The sequence below is a fragment of the Pholis gunnellus genome (assembly GCF_910591455.1).
Source record: "Pholis gunnellus genome assembly, chromosome: 3".
Lineage (NCBI taxonomy): Eukaryota > Metazoa > Chordata > Actinopteri > Perciformes > Pholidae > Pholis > Pholis gunnellus.
Window position 1 is genome coordinate 5,672,920 of NC_136529.1, and position 25,022 is coordinate 5,697,941.

A 25,022-nucleotide genomic window follows, 5' to 3' on the forward strand; every position below is an offset into this window, starting at 1 on the left:
AAATGAAGGATGAAATTGGGTCTATTGAACCCGGTTGAGGACATTTTTGGACATTCACATTCAGTGGATGTCTGATGTGACAGGTTTGACAAGCTGTGGAAAAATCCTGATGGATCAGCTGTGGAAAAAAATAAATTCTGATGTATCTCAGCGTTTTATTATCTTGGTCTCTCCCTCCGGTAAATCAACATAAAGTACAGGTACTACTAACAACACACCAACACATCACTAACTCCACTCATTGCTGCCTCCGCTCGTGCTGGGACAAGCCTTCGGCGACCCGTCAGCCCTCCCTCCCTCTCTCACGCGGACGCGCAGTCGGCAGCGCGCGCACACGCGGAGCAGGTGGTGACTCTCCTCCTCATAAGAGGCAGGAGACGGTCCGGATGCTCGGCACATCCCGGGGTGCACGGAGAGCGGACTACGGAGCTGCTGCCGCTGTCAGCCTGCAGCCATATGACTGAGCTGCTGTTCAAAGCGTAAACAACAACAAAAGGAAAACTACAATCAACCAACAAACAAACAAACACACGGGTAAGGAGGACTTATCTTTATACACGGTGTTTCCAGTGCAAGTGCCGGGGTCGGTTGTAAGCGTTTTCCTGAACATAAACCCGCTCCTGTCGTTGGTTTTTATTGCCCCTAAAGGGGTTTTGCGGTGTTTCTGTGGTGCTCGAATGAGTTTGCAGTGACTTCATGGTCATTTACGTCATTTTATATAGCTTATTGTATCTTACTCATACAGTGGATTGTCATTATAGTCATGCAGCTATCGACTGGTTATTAACATTACAGGTTTATTACAAGTGACCTGCACAATACCCAGTGTGCACTGTTTCTTCAGATTGCCGTGATTTCAATCTGCGCGTAAAAACGCACCAATGTCGCGTCTTGATAATGTGACAGAATTAAAAAAAAAAAAACTAAATGAATGCAAATGGTTTTGTTCACAGTTTCACTATTCAAAAAGAGGCGTTTTTACGATTGAGAGCACTGTTCGCGAACAGCAAATTGGATCTGATGCCGGAAAACCGGATGATCAGTTGAACTTTTGTCGGTGATGTCGGTGTTTTATTGCCGCTGACATGCTTCAAAATCACGTCAACGTCGCCGAGGAATTCATTGGATGAATGGTGATGAGAATAAAAAAAATGATTGCAGCCATTATCTCTTCTTGACAGCTCATTGTTGCTCCCTGCACACCAAAGACAGGGTGAAACGGTGTGTACGTGTGTGTGTGTGTGTGTGTGTGTGTGTGTGTGTGTGTGTGTGTGTGTGTGTGTGTGGGGGGGGGGGGGGGGGTGAGTGTGTGTGTGTGTGAGTGAGTTAGAGAGAGTGATAATAAAGGAAAGGAGGGATAGTGGGGAGATTAAAGTTGGGAGTCTCAGTGTGACACCCTGGAATTAAACGTGGAACAGGGCTGCTCAGCGTTATTTGTGGACTCACATGAAGGAGTTGATAGCAGGTCAATCAGCAGGGTAGCATTAGAGTGAGGAGGGACCCCCACAGTGAGTCGACCCTCAGGCCAAAACAAAAGCTCACCTTCACTAATCAGTGAATCACATGAAAGATAAAAGATAACCTCAGGACATAATTTCATGCTCAAGTGGAAATGTATTGAGTTATTTTCCAAAAAGAAAGTGCTTGAAATCCATCAGCAAGATGTAGAATGTTCAGTCTGAACGTGTTAAACAAGGATTGAATCAACCTTTAAAGAATGAGTTCATCTGTCAGTCAGTTACAAACATCTTTGTTTTAGCCAAAAGGCTACATTGCTAAACATCCACCCACTTTCCCCCCATGGTGGTGTGAAACTGACTGAACGCAGAAACGTGGCTGTTTGATCAAGACTCTTCCAACATTGGCAGGCAGTCAACGCCGCTCGCTTCCTACCAAAAGAGAGACAAGGGGGGGGGGGGGACTTTGGGTTCATATAATGCGTTTACATGCTTCACTTGATCGCCTCTAAACAGGAGCGCCCCGTCCCACCATCCCCGCTGACCGGTCAAACTGTTCCCATGCGGAGCGTCCACAGACACAGGCCCAGGTGTCCACATTTAACGGGTTAGCAAAGAGCAGGTTTTGTTGCTGGTTTCGGAAGCCAAATATTTTTGGGCTGTTTTTGTTTCGCTATGCTTCAACTGGTGTCCTTATCTGCCACGAAATGAAAGACGCCACCGACACTTTGTTCCAATTAAGACAGGATAAATCCTCCCTCTGTCTCTCTCTCCCCCGCTTTCATTCCTCACTCTCTCTGCATTACATCTTATTTTCTCCATTCATCTCAGTTTCTCCCCTTCCTCCTCCTCCTCCCCCCCTCCCTTTTGTCTCTCTAATTCTCTCCCTTCTCTGTGGGACGCCTCTTGCTGTGCTTCTGGTGCTGTTTGTGTCTCACAGCATTTTTGGAACATGCCTCCATGTGGGTGTCTGGAGGAGGTGTCCCCGCTGTGAGTGTGTACTTGTGTGCATGCACTGATTGTCTCAGTGTGTGTGTGTGTGTGTGTGTGTGTGTGTGTGTGTGTGTGTGTGTGTGTGTGTGTGTGTGTGTGTGCAGGCCTCAGTGCACTTAAACTGGGGCCCACGTCGCAGGATGTCGCTAATGTTTCCGTGCATCAGTGACAATGTTCTGGTCTCACATCTGTTGTACCTGCGACCAAATTACCACTGAATCAATTGGTGTTTTCTTCTTCTCTTGCTCCGGCTCACTTGCTGACAGATGGACCTTCCTTATGGCTCTTTCTTTTCTTTTCTTTTTTCTTTTTTATTGCCCTGTGTTGCTTCCAGGGGCATTACACACACCTAAAAAGAGTGCAAAACCCCCTCCCAGTCGATGTGTGAATCCCACCGATATTGTTTGGATTTCGGGAGACCAAGCACTTTTATATTGCTGAAGTCAGTTGTATTGGCCCTTGAGGAAATGAAGCTTTATGGTTTTAACTGCAGCTTGGTAGAGGTGTTCTTTATGCGGAGGCATTAACTGCAGCTGTAATTTGGGTGCTTGTTATTGTGCTGATATTTATGATAATTTGGTGGAGCAAACGAGACCTCTTTTACCTGAGATGAGAGATCTGACAGTAAGTGTTTATCCATCAAATATTCAGCGTCATTACTTAAACACGGAGACAAATGACTTCAGCATTCAACAAAGCTGGATTGTTTTTGTGTCACAACAGATAACACGTTTATTTTTCTTTGTTACTATAAAATTGCATCCTGCATTTTTTTCCTTCTCATTATCTGTCATGTCCTTTTAAGCTGCTGCTCAGTGAAGCGTGCAGCGAAAAAGGAGATATTTAGATATTTACCTGTGTGTGGGACTGTATTCTCCGGAGGAATAATAACTGGGCTTACCGGTTATACACTACAAACCACACATGATATGTTCAAAGGGTCGATTTTTGTCACCTTCGGATGGAAGCTGTTTCCCACCTGTTTTCTTCAGCTAAGCTACGCTAATTGGCTTCTGGCTTCATATCTTCTCATCTAGTGAGAACGAACATATTTTTTTTTTGGAGCTTTTAATCTCAGTATGAAGCCAGAAGAAGAAGCAAAACCTTGAAGGTGGCCTCTGGCTGACATGACGGCTCTGCCTCAGCAGCGTGTGTCTGGAGTCTTTGTTTGCTGGATCCTTATGGCCCCGCTGGTTGCTACGAGAGATAAAACAACAGGAGCAGATGGCTCCTGGAGGTTTGGTGTCACAGCAGGTGAAGCTAAAAGATGCACACACACACACACACACACACACACACAGTTTAATATTTTCCGCTCTCACCTTAAGTTAAGTATATTTTTATAACCAGTGTGTCACAGCGCTGAAGAGACTGATCACAGACTCAGATCTCATCAGATCCTAATCATCCAGCCGTCCTGCAGTGGCCCCCTTTGCAATTTCTTTCAAGATTACCTATCACTTAATACTTATCGCACTCTGCTCTCGTTCATGTTTCCCTGGTGGCCATCTCACACTTCCACACTTCTGGCACACACTTACAGACACACACACACACACACACACACACACGCATAAATATATTGTGTTTCTACTAGAAGTGGAAACCAATTTTAGCTCCCCGGCTCTGGCTTCCTAAAAAAAAAAAATGTAGAATTGATTTTAAGATTTCATTATATGTGATATTGCTGTTCATATTTTCCCTTCACGCGTCGCTGAGCTCAGGCGTCCATGAACTCCACATTACAGCCTCCAGACTGAGGTCAGAGAGATGTATAGAGAACTTTCAAGAACCTTTATTTATTTGTTGCTATATATTCTTTTAATTCACGCACAGCGAATTTCCCCCGACTTCATAGTGGATTATAGACACATCTTAATATTGTGCTGTAAATGTGCTCAACACACACATGCACATTTTTATTGCACAGTGTTGTTTTTGTTCTTTTTATTTTGTAAAACTATTACCAGCAGTTTTATTTTGCTGTTGTTCTGTTGGCTGTGAGGGTAAAATCACCGTATCATTGATGCTGCTATAATGGCATCTAAACCAGGACAAATTATGATTCTCAAAGTTGAAGTGCATTATCATCATGCTTCTTCACTAATTTATTTGTTTCACTGAAAATCATTTGCGAATAGTAATAAAATCTGAAATCACACTGAAGAATGTTTTCATACATTCAGATGCAAATGTGTCCGTCGTGATGCACGTTCAAACCAACAAGGATCAGATACCAAGACGCTCAGCTAACGTCGGTCCTCCACATGGTCCGGTCCTCAGTTTTTGCAATTATAGAGACCATCTTGTGATGTGATCACACGAGCCTTGACGCCAAAAAGAGCTAGGGAGGTGAAGTGTGTGTGTGTGTGTGTGTGTGTGTGGGGGGGGGGGGGGGGGGTTGTTTGTACCACAGCCATCTTCTAACTGATTCTCCATTTTGATTTCAACTACACACACACACCTGTAAAGTCTCTTGAGTTCCATCATGCACGGTTGTGATGCTATCACATGAACAAAAGGTCTCCAGGACCACACATTCCTTGAAGTCGAAACAGACTCTATGTTCATTTTTTAGAGGTGAACAAAACAAATCAACGTAAAAATGAAATCAAACTAAAAGATGAACTTATATATTTTGGTAAAGTCCTTGAATATTTGGATTTCAAATCCTAAATCTTTTTCTCCAACAATAAATATTCACGACTAAAGTCAAAGTAAAAATACGTCCTTCAGTGTCATTTTTGAACAATTATCACATTTTATTGACAGCAGACGGTTTTACCAACAGAGCCCCGCCCACTTCAAACCAGTGAGAAGGGCTTAGAGAAAAACAGAAACGTCTGGAGCCGTTCAAGCATAACTTTTATAACGTTGGCAGAAAATATTGTAATAATGTGGATTCAATATGTTTTTAACCTGTTTTCATTGTTTCTTTCTGAACAGTGGCTGTGTATTGATAAGAATCTGGTGATATGATACGTATCACAATAATCATTTTAGGAAAACTGCTCAAGTATGAAGAACACACCATATGCATAAGATCTGAGTAAAACAAGCTCTGCAGGGATCTGCATTTGCATTTATCACATTTAGTCCCTAATGCAACATCATAGCGCTACGTTTTAATAGATTGGTCACAAATCTATTAATCACAAATCTGTAACTATTAATTAAAGATCAATACAGTATCACAAAACATAATATTGCGATACTCAAGTGTAGAAAGCAGTAGAAAGCAGCTCAAACGGTGGATTATCTCATTTTGGGAACGAGACCCGTCAATTGGACCCATCGCCTCAGTAGAGCAGATGCTCTGCCTCTTCCTGCAACACACAGCCACGCACAACGGTGACTGTGGCAGGAGGCTGTGTTGTTAGCGGAGGTTGTTTATCACACACAAGAGACTCTGCTTAAGACCCCGGCATGCCACCCAGAGAGCTCCATTATCGTCCCCGTCCTGTGTCTCCTCAAAGGACCACCTGTTAGCGGCACATGAAAGTCTGAGAGAGGAAAACAGGGCACTGCTGCTCTGAGATACTTGATCCCCCCCCCCCACACACACACACACACACACCTTCATCACCCCCTGCCTTCTCTTTCAGATGACAGGCCTATTCAGGCCTTAGATTTGATGGGGTTGACGCATGGTGCATTCTGTCTCTATGGAGGCGTCACCTCTTTCTTTTATGTCGGGAAAATTAATTTTTCTGTCCAAGGGTCATGTCGCCGTGGCTGTTGCTCAGCTTCGGCTGTTATCTCCACCTCAGTTGATTCTATTTCTGCAAAACATTTTGAGTGTCAACAAGCTCAGACAAGACACGGATGCATCTGCCTTTTCTTCTTTTGATCCACTAGACTAAAGAAACTTCTACAGAATTTGGGAGATATGCTTGTTAGATTTTTTTTTTTTTGCTGACAGTTAAATGAGAGGAACGATACCACATACGAAGCTGGAGGTTACCTTAGCTTAGCTTAGCACAAAGACTGAAAACAGGGGGAAACTGGTAGCTGGCCTCTGTCCAAAGGTAACAAACCTCTAAAGCTCACTAATTAATACATTTTTGTTTAGTTTGTACAAAAAGAGTATAATGAAGACACTTGTGGTTTTATAGAGGGTCATGTGAGGGACTATTTCTTGATGGAAAGCAGTAAGTGCCAGGTTATTCTAGAAAATCACAACCTTTGTTAGTGATTGTTTACAACAGATGTTCTCGAAAAGGTGTTATGGAGAGAGGTGACACGCAATAACTGTTTAAATACGGGGATAACTTCTCTCCCGTCGGCTTTCGAAAGTTACACAAATTCTGCCGTTGGCAAGATGTTGTTCGGTGGGTTTCCGAAGCTGTTCAAACATTCGACAAGCAGTTCTGATGGAGTCCACTGGTGCCCTTTGTATTCCCTGTAACACCACACCTCTTGCACTTTTGCAGAGAGCAGTTATGCTAAGCTAAGCTAACCAAAGGCTGGCTGTAGCTTCATATGTACCGTACAGAGTTGAGGGTGGCATCCTGTGGTTTTGTTCTTTTCATCATCAGCCTGTTTAAGCTGCTGCTCAGTGAAACATGCAGCACAAAAGAGATATTTAACTTATTCCTGTGCATCCGAACCTGTGTGTCGGTAACTTCCTGTATGAATACAACATTGACGGTTTTACACTTTGGATTCTGTAGAGATTAAAAAAACAACAACAGATGTAGCATGTTAATTGTGCTCTTCAGGTACTGGTAGGTAGATTTTGTCACCTTTGGAAGGACCCAATGTTAAGGCGCTTCCCACCCGTTTCTTTATGCTAAGCTATGCTAATTGGCTTCATTTCTTCTCATCTAACTCTCTTAAAACAAGCAAAAGAGTGTGTTTCCTAAAATGGCTTTATATCCAAGAGAGAAGTGATGTGCTCATTTAGACAATCCTCTGCCCCTCCCTTCAGTTACGTTTGGACGTTTCCTTTGTGTTCATAAATGAAATGACCCTTTTGGCCGTACAGGGTCCAGCAGCACCAGCACCTCATGTGTCAAACAGACTGATCGTAATCCCGGCTAAACACTTTTGTGTGTGACACGGCCGGTTGCCCCCCCCCCCAACACTCTGTAGGCCTGTGTGGAGATAAAGGTCTCACCTCAGCAGACAGCCTCACACTCTCGTTTGCAAACTGCACAGCTGGTCGAACTCCCAGAGGCCAGCCCTCCAAATCCCTCGGGGCGCTGCCTGCACTCGCACTGCAAATATCCCCCGACATCACCAGCATCATATCCAACCCCCCCCACACAAACACCACACACACACAAACACACACACACACACACACACACACACACAACCTCGGCCCTGTTTTTTAGAAACAACTAAATAACCCATCAGTGTGATGAAAGAGCAGGGACCTTATCAACCCCTTAACTCCACCTCGCTGACACGCACACACACACACACACACGCACACACACCATCACCAGCAGCTCAATACCTCTCCCACATTGATTTTCTGTATGCCCTGCACTGGCGTTTGTGTTTGAACACAAAGGAGTCGCCTGCCATAATGGCGTCATGTGCGTCTCTGCCGATAGATCGTCTCCACGTGTTAAAGTGGAAGACAAAAACAAAGCAAATCATATTTAGAAACAACTCAGTGACGCGTCATCGGACAGGCCATGACGAACGAGAAGAGCTGGTGTTCTTTCATCATGTCTGTCAAAATGAAAACACGTCACACACAACTCTTTACACGCTTTATTCAACTCATCCGCTGATGTCAGAGGTCGTCATGCCTTCATCAGGCCGTCTTAGGTTGGTTCAAATTGTTTTACAGTCATCATAGTATTCAAAACATTGTTATCACTATCTTAAAAGAAATATCACTCTTATTTGATAAAGAAAATACAAATATACAAATGACCAAATTACTCCAAAACATATTACAACCATCTTTTCAGAATACTGCTAAACAAATCCAGTCGTTCATCATAAGCCATCAATAGTTACTCAGTGAATGAAGGTTTTTACAGGAAATGATTATGATATTGTCTTGTTAAGTATCTGTGGTGTTTTGTCATTCACAATTTAGTATATAAGACACCAGAAATAACATCAACATCACCCCGATGATAGCCAGACAGAAGAAGAGTTGTGTAACGTGTCTTGATTTTGATAATTACATATCAATAGTATTGTACCTGTATGATCGCCATGGTATTGTTTACCAGTTAAGTTTTGATGATATCCGCCTTTTGGGCAAAAAATAAATCTACCAATGCAAACTAATGCAAATAAAATTAAAATAAAAAAATGTGTTATTTAAGTTGCATTGAAGTTAATTTGCATTAAACACCATTTTGCCAATTTTACATGTAATGTTGCAGACATTGAAATATTGTGACATTGAAAAGTACTTTAAATGTACAGAAAACACTTTCACTTTATGGCTACTTTATGCTAAAATCACTGTACAACTAAATGGTGTGTTGTGAATGCAAATAAACCTCTAAGTGACATGAATTCAAAATTTGAATTGTGCCTTGACTGTAACGTAGCTTTGAACCTTCAGATAGGAATAAAAACGCCATCATTATATTTACGTTTGTTGAAGGTGCCGGGCCTCGAATGCAGACACACAGAACCTGATATTTCAGTCACACCTCACATGTGTTGACTCTTGTAATGAAAGGTACGGTCGGAGGACTCTGGAGAACACTGAATAGTTAGCGATGAGGGATGTGAGCAGTGCAGTATCTCATACTGAGTGAGGCGTGAATGTACAGCAATGAAGGCTAGGAAGTAAAGTGGCTGTCCACCTCTTTATCAGCGAGTCCAGATTAAAGGGCCACCCAAGAGGCTGAGGGGGATGTAGTCTGAATTTGTAGCACATTGATGGGAGAATGAATACAGTGGAAGATTGGATGCAAAACGTCTGTGGATTCTGATAGGAGCTTCTGCATTAAACACCTGAGCGCTGAAGGTAGCTGAAAGACGCTCTTTTGAGGGACGTGAGGCTGGAGGTTTGCTGTCAGAAGGAATGTAAAAATATCCAGAGCTGTACTTGTACTTGAAAAAGCTTCTGATTCTATTGATGAAAGACGACATTCAACCTGAAAGTCTGCAGCCATGCTGGCGGCTCTGAAAGGCTGTACCTGCACTGTGTGGCTTTGCGCTAAATGCTAACGTCAGCATGCTAACATGCTTGGAAAGGTCATAATTATTGCTTTGCGATTCATATATATATATATATATATATATCCGGAATTGTTGTCAAATTCTTGAATATATACTTTCAAGGAGAAAAAAATCCAACCACTGTTTCCTGAAGACCAAAGTAGCTTCTTATCATTGCTTGTTTTATCCGTCCAACAGTTGAGAACCCTAAAAAACTCCACATTGTTCTCACCAAATGGCGTACAATTGACAGTTTTTTTTGTCATTTAGCATGCCATAAGAAAGCCATTCTTCCTTTTTTGTGTGTCATTTTACATCATGTAATCTGTAAATTTATGGACGTGAATATGCTAAGCTGAGAGCAAGTGATGTACATTTTAGTATAAATTATTTTTGCATTATTTTGTTACGTTAGTGATGTTCGTGAGGTGTTTTCTGTACTTGTGTTAGGTTGTTCGTATTTTACTTAGTTTACGTACTAAGCCCAACCATGATGCTTTCTCTAAACCTAACCAAATGGTTTTGTTGCCTAAATCCAACTGCAGCTGTTTCACGGTAACGAGGTAGCGTTAAATGACAAGCAGAAAGCCTAAACTCTGCCTTATTTATACGCTTTTCACATAAGATCTGGTTGCATATTCAGTTAACGTACATATAAGACAAAGAAATCATCATAAATGAATGTCATATTTTGCATTTATTTCTTGAAAAAGTAGCTTAAAAAAGAACTGCTGATTATTGGTTTTCCAGCCAGTTCACTTCTCAATTAATAAACTAATCATTTCAGCTCTGGATTTAATCCTTCAAAATATGTTCACCAAGTAGAAACCAGTCAGATTTTTTCGTATGATCAAATCTACTGAAAGTTAATTATTTGAATCTAAGAGTGTGTGAAGTATTGAGATGTGTTTCTTCTCTCCAGCAGGTGGCGTTGTGCTGGACAGACAATGGCTCTCTCCTGGAGTCTCCTCCTGGTGCTCTTGTTTGCCACCCTGACGCTGTCACACAGCGCTGAGCCCGGAGCTCCTCGCGGCAAGAGGAGACAGGCGGCGACCTCAGCAGGTGGCAGCAACGCCCTGCAGCACCCTCTGCAAGGTCTACAGGGCCACCGCTACAGCAGGGACCGCGGAGGGCAAGGGGGCCAGGGGGCCCGCGCTGCCAAAGGCGGAGCCGGGCTGCTCTCCCGCAGGCCCCTGCACCCCCTCGCCAGGCCCGAGGATGACGGGACGGGCCTGGAGAGTTTGAGCCCGGTGAGACTGGAGACGGGCCCGGCCAGGGACAGAGACAGAGTTCGAATGAGCATGAAGAGTCCATCCCAGACCCGGGAAAACCAGCTTCTGGGGACACGCAAAGGACGGGGACATGGACACAGGAATGGACACGGTCACCATTTTGAGCAAAGGAGACAGGGGAGTCGACGTGACAAGGAGCGGCATGGAAAAGGTGAGCTGATCCAGATATGCAGGACATTGATCCACAACTGCAGTGCGGTCCAGTGTTGCATAAATAAGCAACCAGGTGCTACAGGCTTTTTTCATGGAAGACCTTTTGACATGGGGCAGGAGGAAATGCAGAGGTGTAAATAATAAGATGAATGCTTCGATTGTACATGCTGTCAATAGAACAGATATGATGATACATCATTAATACAACTCCATGCATAAACAATGTTCTGCACGGCGACTTCCGATGATTCACCGGCGTCACACTGCGAGCTCTGTGGATTAATTCAGAGGAACCGAGACCTTGTTTCTGGAAAACAAGCTGTTGAACTTTTAAAAATGTGACTTTTCACTGCATGCTGGAGGCACCACACATGACATTTTAACATCTCCACTGTGCTGAAGTGGTGGCTCAGTGCTCAGTGGTAGAGCAGGTCGTCCTTCAATCAGAGGAACTGCGGTCCACTAGTCCATATCGATGTGTCCTTGGGCAAGATACTTAATCCCAAATTGCCCCCGTAGGGTGTGCCTGCTGTGTACGAATGGGCGTGAATGATTAGATAGTCCTGACGGGCAGATGGCACCTTGCATGGGAGCCCCTGCTATCAGTGTATGAATGGGTGAGAATGGGTGAATAACATGTAGTGTTAAAGCGCTTTGGGTGGCGAGAAGACTATAGCCATCCCACCAGAGATCCATTTAGCTTCGGTTCATATCACACGGTCAATTTGAGATGAATTTTAGATTTGTATCTTTTAAGCCACAATTCCCGACAGCACTGGTTGGATATTTAAACATCTCAATGACAAGAAGCCAAAGTCAGTTGGCTGAGGAAGATCATTTGTTACATTCAAAAAGCTCCAGTTCAGCTACTAAATGGAGACAATGTGCTTTTTTTCTTTTGTTCGGACATAGTCTTCCCACTTTATTAACTCTTTATAGAAGTTTGCTTCTATATTCTAATGCTGAATTTTGTGCTTATAACACATCAGAATATCATATTTTCTCCCGAAAATATACTGGAACACACGGAGATAAGGCCAACCAACTTTGGTTAGAGGACTAATGTTTTGACGCCAAGTGCGTCTTCATCAGAGTCGAACGTTACACAAACTCACTGCGCGTTCCAATATACCCATACTACCATAATATTAAGGATGCTAGAAAAAGATTTAGTTTGGATAGGAAGTAATTCAGTACAGTTTCACAATGATATATAATATAACAAAAAGAGAAAAGTAAATATATAAATAGCTATTCATGACATTACATATCTGTAACCCCATCATGTTTTCTCCTCCTGTCCCTCCAGGGTTTCTTCCAGAGCCGGAGCTCAGCTCTGCGTTTAAGGACAGAGATTTGTTCGAGGATCCTCCTTCCTCCTCCGCCACCTCCCCCTCCCTCAGCATGACCCCGCCCGGTGACACCCCCTCCCCCATCGCCGCCGTCTTCGGCTCCGGCTCCTCCATGGTTACCACGGTGATGAACGAGCATCCCCCAACGCTGCCCCCGGCCTCCACCAAACCCCAGGTAACCCCAGCGGAAACCCAAGTGCTTATTAAAAGGCTGCGTCTGTTGTGCCTCAGTGTGATTCCAGTGTGCGGGGGAAATAGAGCGAAAATGGGCCCCATTACTGCCGTTATGCTGCCGCAAGACCTCATAGCTCATCTCGGAAATGACACACAGTGTGAACCTGAAAGTGCTGCCTGTGAAAAATATCCTCCAGCAGGCCGATGGCTCCCGGTCACAGTGCGTAAGGCTGTGTTCTGTATAATAAAACGACGCCGCTGGGATCAAAATCACACAGTTCAGAGTCCAGCAGCACATTTTCTGTAACCACCTTCCTGCTCTTTTATTAAAAGCATGGCAGGACAAAATGTATGGGAGCACGGAGAGTCTTTATTCTTTGGTGGGTGTGGGGCACCACTCTCCACCTGTCACACTCGCCCAGCATGATGCTTCAACAGTATGCATAAACAGCATTTATAGGGGGGAAAAAGCCAACATGTTTTCTCAAACCTCCTTCAATCCTGGAGCGGTTACAGACGAGACTTTTTGAGAACCTGATGTCAGTGAAAGCTTCGACGTTCGTCACAGCTGCCGCTACAAACACCCAGCAGCTTGTAGGGCGTCCATGGGGAACATATCTGCCTCAGTCACATGATGAGTGACAGCAGTTTTGTTGAGGAGCGCTGTTGAAGACAGTCGAGATGTTGCTGGAAAAGAAATTCATGGAAAAGAGAACCGAATCACTGGACTGGAGTTTCGATTGAAGACGTTCTTCTGAAAAGATGCTTCAGTTGTTATTTTTGATTACAATGTGATCTCATCCAGATCCAGCTACTAAAACCAATACGACAGTTATAACATGAAGACAAGACTTTAATCCAGTGATCTGGAATAAACTTTTCAGATATTTTACCACCTGACTTAAATAATACCTATTTATTTGTATTTGATAGTTTATTGGAGAAGGACAATTAACAGAAAGCATAATAAATGAGCTAAAGTTAGCACAGAAGGCTAATTCTCATCAGGCCCCCCCAAACATTGTATCCAGTGATGCAATGTAAGGTAAAGTATATGTACAATTTTGAGGTACTTTGCATGAGTATTTTTCATTTCATGCTAGATTATACTGCCCCGCATTCAAGAAAAAAAATCTTGCAAGAGTGATATGTACATTGTATCCACATCTTCAGCACCTGGTTGACGTTTTGAAAGAAGTCGTGGGGGCTCTGTGTGATGGCTCCCTCTGTCAGTCTCTCTACGGTGGACTGTCGGCCCACTTTGGTTTCCTGAGAGTCCCGGAGTCTGTGTGTGTCTTTTCTTTGAGAGCGGTCAAATATTATTGGAGCACAGAAGAAAAAAAAGCCTTTCTTGAACAATTGCTCCAGTGGCGCGAGCATTGCGGCAAGGCCTCCTTAATTAATGTTCGATCTTCTGCTGATGGTTTAATGAGCAGCTGAGCACAAGCAGACAGCCACCTGCAATTAATGTAATTGTTACTTCCATATAGGCTTATTTCCTGAGGGGGGGGAAGAAGTATGGATCTGTTTCCACAAAGACTTTGATTCTTATTTTTTTTGATGGATGTCTTTCATGGACCGATTATTCCTCAAGAGACGTCTCAAAGTCCTGCTCACTTAATTACACTGTCGAACACACTCTGCTTCCTTATTTTACCATTTTTCATCATGGCTTTTATTGCAGAGTTACATGCACAAACAATCCACGAAGGAGTTTTGTTTTATAGCTATATGTCATCGAACACTCTTCTGAATTACAATATTTTACTGAGGTAGAATATTTGAATTTTTATACTCATACTTTTATATGTATTTATGGATCGGTCCAAAAAGGTATTCTACGGCTGCCTTTAACTATTTAGGGAGAAAGCAGAAAATAAACTGTTTATGTTCTTTTGTTTCGGAAACCTACACACTAGAAAAACAAATACAAAGCTGAGGGTAGTTCAGAGACGATGGAATCAGTCAAATGAAAAGGGTTCATTTCTTTTGTTTTTCATGATGTGGTGTTCAGTGTGGTCTGCTGATATGTTGGTCAAGTGTTTGGGAGAGATTAAAGGTCAACTGTGTTTTCTCTGGAGAACAAAATATAGATCCTTTTAGTCCATGGGTCACATACAGCCCAATTTGATCTCAGCTCTGCTATGCTCAAATATATGCATAAGGAAAAGAATATGTTAAGTAAAGTAAAAAAATACTTTAAAAGTACCTTTCCCTAACAATGCTATGAAACCATACCTAGTGGCTGACTTGTGTTAAACATTACAGATATTTGAACTAAAATCACACATCAAGTACATGAATAATACATAAAATTAGAATAATAAAATGTCCACCCAGGATCATTTTTAGGCTGCATACATATATATATATACAGTATATATATATATATATATATATATATATATATATATATATATATATATGTAATCCAGGCTGTGGGCAGTCATGTTCTCTGTTACCAATCGATTGGGTTTTAAAGCTCTGCGTCTTTCTCTGTTGACTCCGTGTGGGCGTTTTATGAATCAATGAGGCATTACCACAACACAAGTCTGAGGTGTTTCATTAAGAATAGCCTGGACGTGTTTACCTGCAGTACTGATAGAAAACACAGTCAACAAAACAAACTATAGTCATCCACTGCTGCTGCGCTGGAATTGGTAGTAACTCAACATTAATCTGAAGAGACAGAATTGATCTCTTCAACGTGTTCTCTCCAGTGGCTCGTATGCTGGATAACACCAACATTTAGGATTATTAATACACATCTTAATATTCTGATCACAATTGTCTTTGAATACATAAATGAAGAAGATGTTTCATGAACTTTCACGGCATGCTGAAACTAATTGAAGATGTTTAAGTGTTTACACATCTGCATGTTTGCTCTGTCCTGTTTGTATTTCAGATACAGAACGTAAGTTAAGTTCAGTTAGTTAACTTCAAGTTACGTTTCGTTTTTCAGAGGTCCGGAAGAGGAAAAGGACAAGGAGAGGTGATGCCAACGCTGGACATGGCGCTTTTTGACTGGACAGACTACGAGGACATGAAGCCTGTGGACACCTGGCCGTCATCCAGGAAGAAAGGTTAGTACTTAGCTGTAATTGTGAATGTGTGGTCGTTAAATATCCGGATTTAAAAACAAATTTGCTATAAATAAACTGTATCATACTCAGACTTTATTTATAAAAAAGAATACAAATAAACAGCTGAGGCTGCTGGGAATGTTGTTAGGGTGGGTATTTAGTCAAAAAAGTAAATATTGGACAAAGTTGTACCTCTTGGTGGTGCTAGATGAAAGATCAAAGGATCAAACTTATGTTTCCTTAATTACTCATTGGTCCATGAATGTCTGTAGCATATTTCATGGCAATCCATCCAATAGTTGTTTCAATATTGCTATGAAAAACAAAAATGTCAACCTCATGGTTGTGTCACCAAGCTCCCAGGAAGAGTGCTGGGCTTTGAAGCAAATGTTACATAGTGTCCAAACCGTGAAAATACAATTTCAAGGTCCGTCACGTGATGCCATTGGGGCCTAAAAATACATTGGGAAAGAGACATCTGTAAATAAGCTGGTCATTTTTTTTTCTTCAGCAAATTAACTTCCCAGTACAAACACACGAATAGCCCCTTTTCAAGCAATTCTGTCCTAAAAGTCCTAAAAACGACTTATAACAGAGTTATTTTCCTCCCTCTGTTCATGTGAATGAGCCCGAGAACGAGGCTGGGAGGCGGGGTTTAAGGAAACGCTAGTGCGCTTGCTCTATTGGCCCGTGGATGCGTAAGATCGGCGTAAGATCCGGGTGAATTTATGCTCGGAATCAAACTTTCTTTGCTTCATGCACCACTGAGCAACTTTATAAAGAATGAATGGACCTGTGTTGAAATCGTTGTGTATGAATCAAGTGAAAAATGTGTTCTTGCACAAACAGAAATGACTTCACCGTCAAATACCTGACATAAAAGCATTGATCTCTCCTGCTGCAGACAAGAGGCGGAGTAAGAACCTCAGCAGTGGAAATGTGACAGAAGACGCTGATGCCATCGAGCCATGTGACCACCACCTGGACTGTCTCCCAGGTCAGTCTTGAGCCTCGGGGTCTGAAAAGGGAAGCCGATGCTGAAGTGTCTTAAACTTGCATTCTCTCTAATGGCCATCAGGGGGGGACTCCTCTATTTGCAAAAAGAAGTCTGATGAGAAAATGACTCTACTTCTCTCTTGATTTATTACCTCAGTAAACATTGTAAACATGAGTTTATGGTCTCAATCTCTAGTTTCAAGTCTTCTTCAATACAGCATGATGTTCCTTTAGTAAATGATGGTCCATTTAGAGTCAAACAGACCATAAAGCAGGGTATGCTTTATGGTGGAGCTACCTTGTGATTGACAGGTCGCTACCATAGCAATGTCCGGTCAGTGTGTCCACCGTGTTTTCATCTTAGAACTTCATTCCTTTCAGTGTGTTTTCAGTTCATTACAGTTATTTGTAACCGTTTAGTCGCTTAATAGTGTCTTATTCAGCATTCAGTTGTACTTAGCTCCACCCTCTCTTGTCACTTCTTGTTGCAAAAAACTAAATGGCGATGGCCATAATGCCAAACTCGAGGCTTCAAAACTGTAGTCCACAAATCAATGGGTGACTTCACAGGAAAAAACAAAATGGCAAATTTGGACACGTACCAGAACGTATCAGAATTTAATTGTAACAGTGCATATATATATGTATATATATATATATATATATATATATATGTTGGGTTTGTATTTTTAAACCCCCCCCCCCAAAAAAAAATCATCTAATTAGCTTCATAACCAAACAACCCCACACCACTTTTGGGGGATTTCAAACAAATCCTGATTGGTTAATAGAAGCATGTGACATCCTGTTTTCTCCAACTGAGCCCCGCCCACTTCAAACCATTGAGAAAATCCCCAAAAATTGAATTATTGAAAGTGAAACAACCAACACTGCTGTGTATGTTGGACCTCATGTCTCACAGTAAAAAACTGTTGAATAAATGATCTTTCAGAACCTTGAAGATGAAAAGGAACATCTCATTTCTTTTGCAACTTAAAGTAACTTCCTTTTACAATGTTTCTCATGTGTTTGGTTGGTGAATGTGTAATGTGCTCGTTCCGTTACAGGATCTTGTTGTGACTTGAGACAACATGAGTGTAAACCTCACAACAGAGGCCTCAACAACAAATGCTACGACGACTGCATGTGTGAAGAAGGTGAGTTAGGGGAACGTGGTCAGATGACACAGAATAGACCAGCTGAACGTCAGTGAGAGGAACTGGGCCGATACATAAACTGCAGGGCTGAGGAGGGGAAGGGAGAACAGGTGTGCAGGTAGGAGGAGGAGGAGGTCAGGTGATTTAAATTCTGTGTGGTGTATCAAACTGCACTACGGACCTCTTTCACAGCAGACATGTAACAGTAGTAAAAAAACAAACAGATGTATTAAATAACATTCATCTTTTAGAATTGATGTTATAGATGATTTACTTGTTGACTAACTTTTAAATGAACTCGCTCATCAGAGTTTCTCTTTTATTTGACGTTCCAGTCAGATCACTGAGCTCCTCCACCGCTTTTCTTTTAAAAAAGTTCCTCAAGTTGCCCTCGGTGTTTATGCCCCTAAACTGTTGCCTCTGGATACTAGAATGGCAAGGCGTATACTTTTGATGTGGTTATTTTATAGTGGTCATTTTTAAGTTTTAATTTAATTAATTTGTATTGACTTTGATATATTTTAAGCATTTATTTTGTGATTTTGCAATATCTTGCTGAACTGTATCTATTGTCGTCTATCTTTGCTTTTATTTTCTTTGTGTCGATGTGAAACACTGGGCTGCAAATTGGTCTGAAAGTTGCTGTCAGAATCTAGTTGAATGAGTTGCATTGTGCGCGCTGGCTCACTGGAATAAGTTACTGGGATGAATGTCCTCTGTGCTTTTCCTGCTGTTACAAGTTAAAATGTCTGCTGTGAAAAAGATGTATCATGTATCACAATTTTAACAGTAAACTATCACAAGACACAGGTCACTACTGAAAGGAATAGTTTGACATTTTGGGAAATCGGTGTATTCACTCTGATAGCACTCTCTCTTTTCATCTGACTCTCAGCCAGAGAGTGAACAATCACGTAAAATATCGACCTTTTGCTTCACAGCAATGCTCCACTTTGTGGCTCTTTTCATGTGCAGGTGTGTGTCATTTCCCCCCAAGTCTCACTGTTTATCATTAAGATTTTAAAAGTCATTGACTGGTGACAGGTAGGCGTCCCTAGAGTGGCACACAATTAGTGGCAGACTGACTTAGTGGCAAACATAAAATGTCACAGTGTTGTGAAATGTTTTGTGTCAAATGTTTTTGAGTTTGGAAATATGATGGATTGTTTCTGTGCTACTGAAGCTGTTATCAATCTGGGGTTAGAGTTTAGTTTAGTTTAGTTTCAGCCTTTGGAGATTTGTTCATTTTTAACAGGGATGACAGAGCTGGTTTGTTTCGTTCACCAGCGACTAGCGAACCGCCTCATGAACGACTCTTTCGCTTTAGTATTTTTGAACACCGCCCCCTGGCTATATAGTTTAGAGAGGATTACAGATCCAAGTCAACATTGACAGAAGGGGCGGGACTCAGAGAGAAAAAGTCACTGAGCCAATGGGATTTTTTCCATTGGCTCTTGGATTATTGCAGAAGATGAGCCCTGTGGCAAACAAACGTTTAAGATACTTGCACGTTTTGTTCAGCATGATAATCTTCACAAATGAACACTTTTATGATTTTTGAAGCGTGAATGCAATCGGCAGAAGTAAAAGGCTAACGCTAAGCTATCTATACCCCTCTTTTAACACTTCAAAAATCAGGAGAGGTGTATTCATTGACATGTTTTATATATCGTAGTACAAACCGTTAACATCTCTTAAACGTGTATAAACCACAGACCTTATTTCAGACATTTAACCAAAAACACATTGGGTACTAGTCGAAGGAACTGGAAGTGCATAAATGCTGACTCATTTCTGTGTTTTAGTACTCATTCCTGCACCACGCTTTACACAGCACACATAAAGTCCCAGTCAAACAGAAGTTATAGCCTCTTTAGCTTCTGCACTGTGACATATTCTCCAGTAAACTGGAATATTTCCGTGGTGTACAGTACAAGAGGGATTTAAATCAAATCCTCGGTATTTGATTGGACCGTAAAAAGTGTCTGGGCTTAGAATGTAGCGCTTCACGCACACCTCCCTTATCTCCTAAAGTCTGAGGTTGATGGATGGATGTCATGACATTATTGGTTGGAGTTGGATGGATATTCATGTAAAAATGTGTAAAAATGCGTATGTTGTTAAATGGATGCACAGTATTATCTGAAGGAGTTTAAAAGGCCTTTTTCAGTTCATATCGACTTTACACTAATGACATTTCAGAGCCATGGATTCTAACTTCCACAAACCTCAGTCAGATAAAGGATCAATGAGTCGCACTCGACTAACATTTCTTAACTGAACGACCCCTCTGCCCCTTCACTCTCTCTGCTACTAGAGGCTGGAGAGGCAGGTTAACAAGGAGCATGCATATTGGACATTTCCAACACAATCCGTCTTGGAATCGCCAACTGGTGTCAACACTTTCATCACCGCTTCTGTTGCACTGCATATTTAGCTGTTTATGTGACTTAAATCTAATGTAAAACAGTTGCTCGTGTACATTTAAAGACTTACAGCTGCGTCCGATTTATTCACCTTATGATTGTTCATGATCTCTCAGGGTTTCGCTGCTACGCTAAATTCCACCGGAAGCGGCGCGTGACCAGGAGGAGGGGTCGCTGCGTGGTGCCAGAGTCCGTCAGCAGTGACCAAGGAGGCTTCATCACTATCTGAGGAAGAGGAGGAGGTGAAGGTGGAGGACAAAGATGAAGGAGCTTGAAGGAGGAGGGGCGGGAAAAGTGTCTCCACGACGTCTCTGACAGAGCAGATAGTGCAGCCATGAAATCACATGACACCGCTAACGTGACGCTAGGTGCTGAAAAGGTGACGGCGTGCTGGTTCTTCAAAAACATCTAAACACCAACATCTAGTCAGTTAAAGCAAAATATTGTAGCTGGAATTTGCTGTTTGACTGTTGCATTGTGGGATGAGCCACGCCGCTAATTCAGCATAACGCCACCTTTAAGCACTGTTTTTTTTTATTCTGCTGTTTTCACTCCAGCATCAGTGCTTTCTGTCATTTTTTTTATTGATATAAAAGATCCACTTGGCTGCCAACACGTAGCCGAGTGTCATCTCATAGTTTATGTGTTGATATTCACCACAGTTCTGGTGTCTGTTGTGGTGTCAGCAGTTCTTTTCCTGCAGCTGATTGTCTCCGTCCTGCTGACCCGAGTCAAACAATGTTTACAAATCATTTTTTTGGTTTTGTGGTGAATTACTGTGTTTGGAGGAGAAGACGAGCAGCATTCATGAGTTCAGGATCATTCAAATTGAGTCAAGTAAGCTGTCATCCATGACAAAATGGCTTTGAGGAGTGTGAGCTCTCTGCTATATTTTGTCTCTCGGTACATTTGATTTCCAAACAAATGCTGAAAATGATTTGTAATCATCTTGTTTTTGAACCCAGTCTGTTGTCCTGTGTTGTAAATAAGAATGTGTTTGAATTGCCGACAACCTTTTGTTAAATTGACATCACTTCTCTTCAAATGTACTTCACGGTAGAACGGTGTATGTTTTATTTATACTGTGCTTAAACACAGTTGTTCAGATATTGTGTTTGTCTCTTTCTGTTTGCTTTTCATGATTAAACACTTACTAGGATAACCTTTTTGTGGTGTAGACCTGCCTATATTTACAACATTGATCCTCATCTATATCAGTTATTAGTATTTATTACTAATGTTTCTTTTCTTTGTGGTAAAAGAAAAGTTTCAGGCTTTGAATCTGTAACTTTGGCAGATGTTTCTGTGTCGTAATACTCATAGGTACTCATACTACGTATAGGTTACATATATAGACAGATTATCCTATTCTAATACATATGTCATAACGGCAGTCTCTTAATAGTGCATTGTTATGAGTACACGATGGCCACAGCACTGGTGGAGGAAGTATTCAGAGATCCTCTAATTATTGTAAGTTAAATAAAAGGATGGCAAACACTCCATCAAAAGTACAGTACTGTAAGCAGCATTATCTGCTAAATGTACTCAAAATACATATTTATATATGAGTTAAAGTCCCTGATATATTATTAGATTACATTATTGTATGGTTGATTCACCAATGGGAAAGCAGCATTTCACTGCTGTAGATGCTCGAGGGGAAACTAGTTTAAGCTGTTTTATATATTTATTTATTTAGTTTTCTTTTTTTTCCCTCATCATCACTTTGGTTTTGACATATTGGATCACTTTTACAACGTTGGGCTTGAATCAGGTTATAGATTCAACTTTATTTTATTGCACACAGAGAACAAGTAAACAAGTACTAAGACAACGAAATGCAGTTTAGCAGATTATCAGAAGAGCAAAAAGCAGTAAAGTGCAGAGTAATGCACATCAGAATCAGAACCGTATATTGCCATGGTATGTTGAACACACGAGGAATTTGACATGACGGGATGTGCATAACATTTAACAATTAACAACAATCAACACAGTGCAAAGCAGAGGCATATTACATTTACAGAAAAATATATAAAATAAAGTGAAATATAAAATAATAAAGTGCATAAACGGACAGATAACAGGACTATAAACAAGTGAGATGTAAGTATGTAAAAGTGTCGAGTGAATTAGAAGGGATGTGCGGGGGAGTGGTAATATAAATATTACATAATGACAAACAGCAAAATATAGATACTGTATGCACATGTGCAGCAAGTATTCTCTCTCTCTCTCTCTCTCTCTCTCTCTCTATATATATATATATATATATACAGTATGGACAGATGTATATATACATACATATTACTGTAAGAACATACACAGTATTGGTAGTGTATGTACAGTGTGGCAGTAATAAATAGGTATAAAGTTGCATTAAATGGAAAAACTCACATGAGTACAGCAGTAAAGTAAATGTAGTGAGTTACTTTCTGGGTCAGAGCATGATGGCGAGTTTAATGTCGTGTTTCTTTTGAGAAGAGGAGAACTTATTCTTTGAGATGCTTCAGAAGAATAAAAGCCGGCACTGATGTCGTCCCACAAACCTCTTCCAAACACACCACCTTCTCTAGAAAATGAGGAGTCAGTAATGAGGCGCCATTTATCTCCATGTGATAACGTGAACGCTGCAATCTCTGAAGCTCATTATCTCCATACTGAACTGTGTCAGAACCCTTTAACTCCAAGCTTACGACACATTAGAGCAAGTGCAAGCAATATAACACACGGTGTGTCTCTGATCCGAACACACAAGCTCTCTGAGAATCTATCAATATTTGATTAGATGGAGAGAGTAACACTCGTTTTTTCTTTTCCCAACCAGCGGCTCGGTCGGACCGTGATTGTGCCATCCTGATTTACGGCTCCAGAATAAAAGCAGTAGTGATGTATTTTTAATAGTTACCTCTGACAGAGTGCCCTGCTGAAACCTGGCCAGCAGCCAGCCGAGTGATAGATTACCCAGAGCCACATCCCGGCAGAGCTGTAGCTTCACATCACCGACGCCACAGAGGCACTTCTCCCTTTCTTTAGGATTTCTTGAAGTAATTAATTACCACATTTTTTTTTATCTTCACCCAACTTCTTTAGAGCAGGGAACTCTCTAAGGGACACAGGGTGTGAGAACAATTTACAGGAGGGTAAACAAAGCGGCAGGAAATGATCCCCACGGCTTCAGAGACAATAGATCATTTGATAAAATGTGTTGAAAATCGATAAAAAATGGTATGGAAATGAAATGAGGAAGATGATGTGTTCTAGCGTTACATTTATGCATTTACTCAAGTCTGTCACAGCCGGTTAGGATGTAAAAGGGAGCATTCATCTGCAAATGCATCCAAGAGTTGCTTTTCCTCTGATGGTTAAAGACATTACGCAAATTAAATAACATGTCCCACATTTGTCACTCTGCAATCTCATGTTGGCACACATATGCACACAAACACCCTCAGCACAGCGTTTTGGGACGTGTTTGAAAGCATAAACACTTCAATCAGAGCCGGGAAGGGAAGGGGGGGGGTCAGAGGTCATCATGAGGTCAGGGTTCACACTGGAAAACAGGAGTGCAGGAGCCATCTGCCAAAGGTCACACAATGGATCAAGCAAGCCCTCTTACATTTGCATTTTAAAGTTGTGGCATTAATATGCAAATAACAGGTGAGATGATGGGAAAAGATGAGAGAAAATGGTTTACAGCTGAGAGGAAGATGAAGGGAAAATACAAGTGTTTCTGAAGCAATACAACATTTTTAAAATGTAGTAGTTCGTATTTTTTATCATAAACTAAAACATTTTCCATCTCTGTTTTGTTGGACTTGAGTGTAAAAGCGTGATTAGAAATAAAATGTAAAAATGTAAAAGTGAAGGATTCCTCATAAACCGCCACAGGACACATCTGTTTGAAAAGGATCACAAATACATGTTACATTATTCTCATCAGAGTAAAGATTTCTTTTGTTTTTACCCCTGTGGACTTCATTATTGGGATGTTGCCGTGCTCTCAGTTGTCAGCATTTTCGTTGTTGAGTGAAATGTTATCCTAACCAATAGAGGGGATGGCCCAAACTAGTAAAATAAGACCCAAGTGGTAATGAATTGGACTTATCATTTAATTAGCATCCGTCACAAACTCTTCTTCCTCTTGCACATGTGCAGCTGCAGGTTGTGTGTCTGTACCTGCCGGACGGTAAAAGATAAGATCTCCCTTTATTATCCTGATAGGAGGACTCTGAATGCGAAAGGAAAAGAAAAGAACCTATTTGTTTGACTAGACTGAGAGCAGGAGGTCACTAACAATCAATAGAAGCTATGCATCCTCTGGGGGTCATGAATCCATACTAAGTTTCATGGTAAGCTGAGCGCTAGTTGTGAAAATAGATACAGTATCTGGAGCAACTATCGGATTAACTTTTCCAAATGTCACAAACAAGCTGACATTGTGAACTTCAACATTGAATCTGATCGATGTGCATGCATTATCACCCGCTTTACTGAATCTAACTAACCTTTTGCTCAGAATTGACTGGTGACTTCTCCAGAATTGCTGGTTTTTGCCCACAATGACTAAGTGAGGAGATTGTCTTACAGCTAAGTTCTCAAATGCACTCCAGGCATTGAAGCTAATTTTACATAGTGGCCATATAGTGGAATTACAATTTATTTGCTACAAAAAGACTTTTTCCCAACCGCTTACATTTGAAAAGAGACATGTGCAACTCAGCAGATAATCCTTCCTCCAATGATCCAAACACCAACAGTTGCAGACTGATTGATGGATGGATGTC

The 25,022-nt window shown here is 41.5% G+C and overlaps 1 protein-coding gene across 1 annotated transcript; it reads left to right on the plus strand.

Annotated features, from left to right (window-relative positions):
* Positions 1 to 473: 473 nt before the first annotated feature.
* On the plus strand, positions 474 to 20,461 carry draxina (dorsal inhibitory axon guidance protein a; the record flags this gene model as incomplete). Its single annotated transcript, XM_079186078.1, has 7 exons — positions 474 to 534; positions 10,519 to 11,039; positions 12,351 to 12,568; positions 15,533 to 15,653; positions 16,558 to 16,650; positions 17,717 to 17,806; positions 20,349 to 20,461. The coding sequence occupies exons 2-7, from the start codon at positions 10,544 to 10,546 to the stop codon at positions 20,459 to 20,461; spliced, it is 1,131 nt and encodes a 376-aa protein (XP_079042204.1). The 5' UTR covers positions 474 to 534; positions 10,519 to 10,543.
* Positions 20,462 to 25,022: the final 4,561 nt, after the last annotated feature.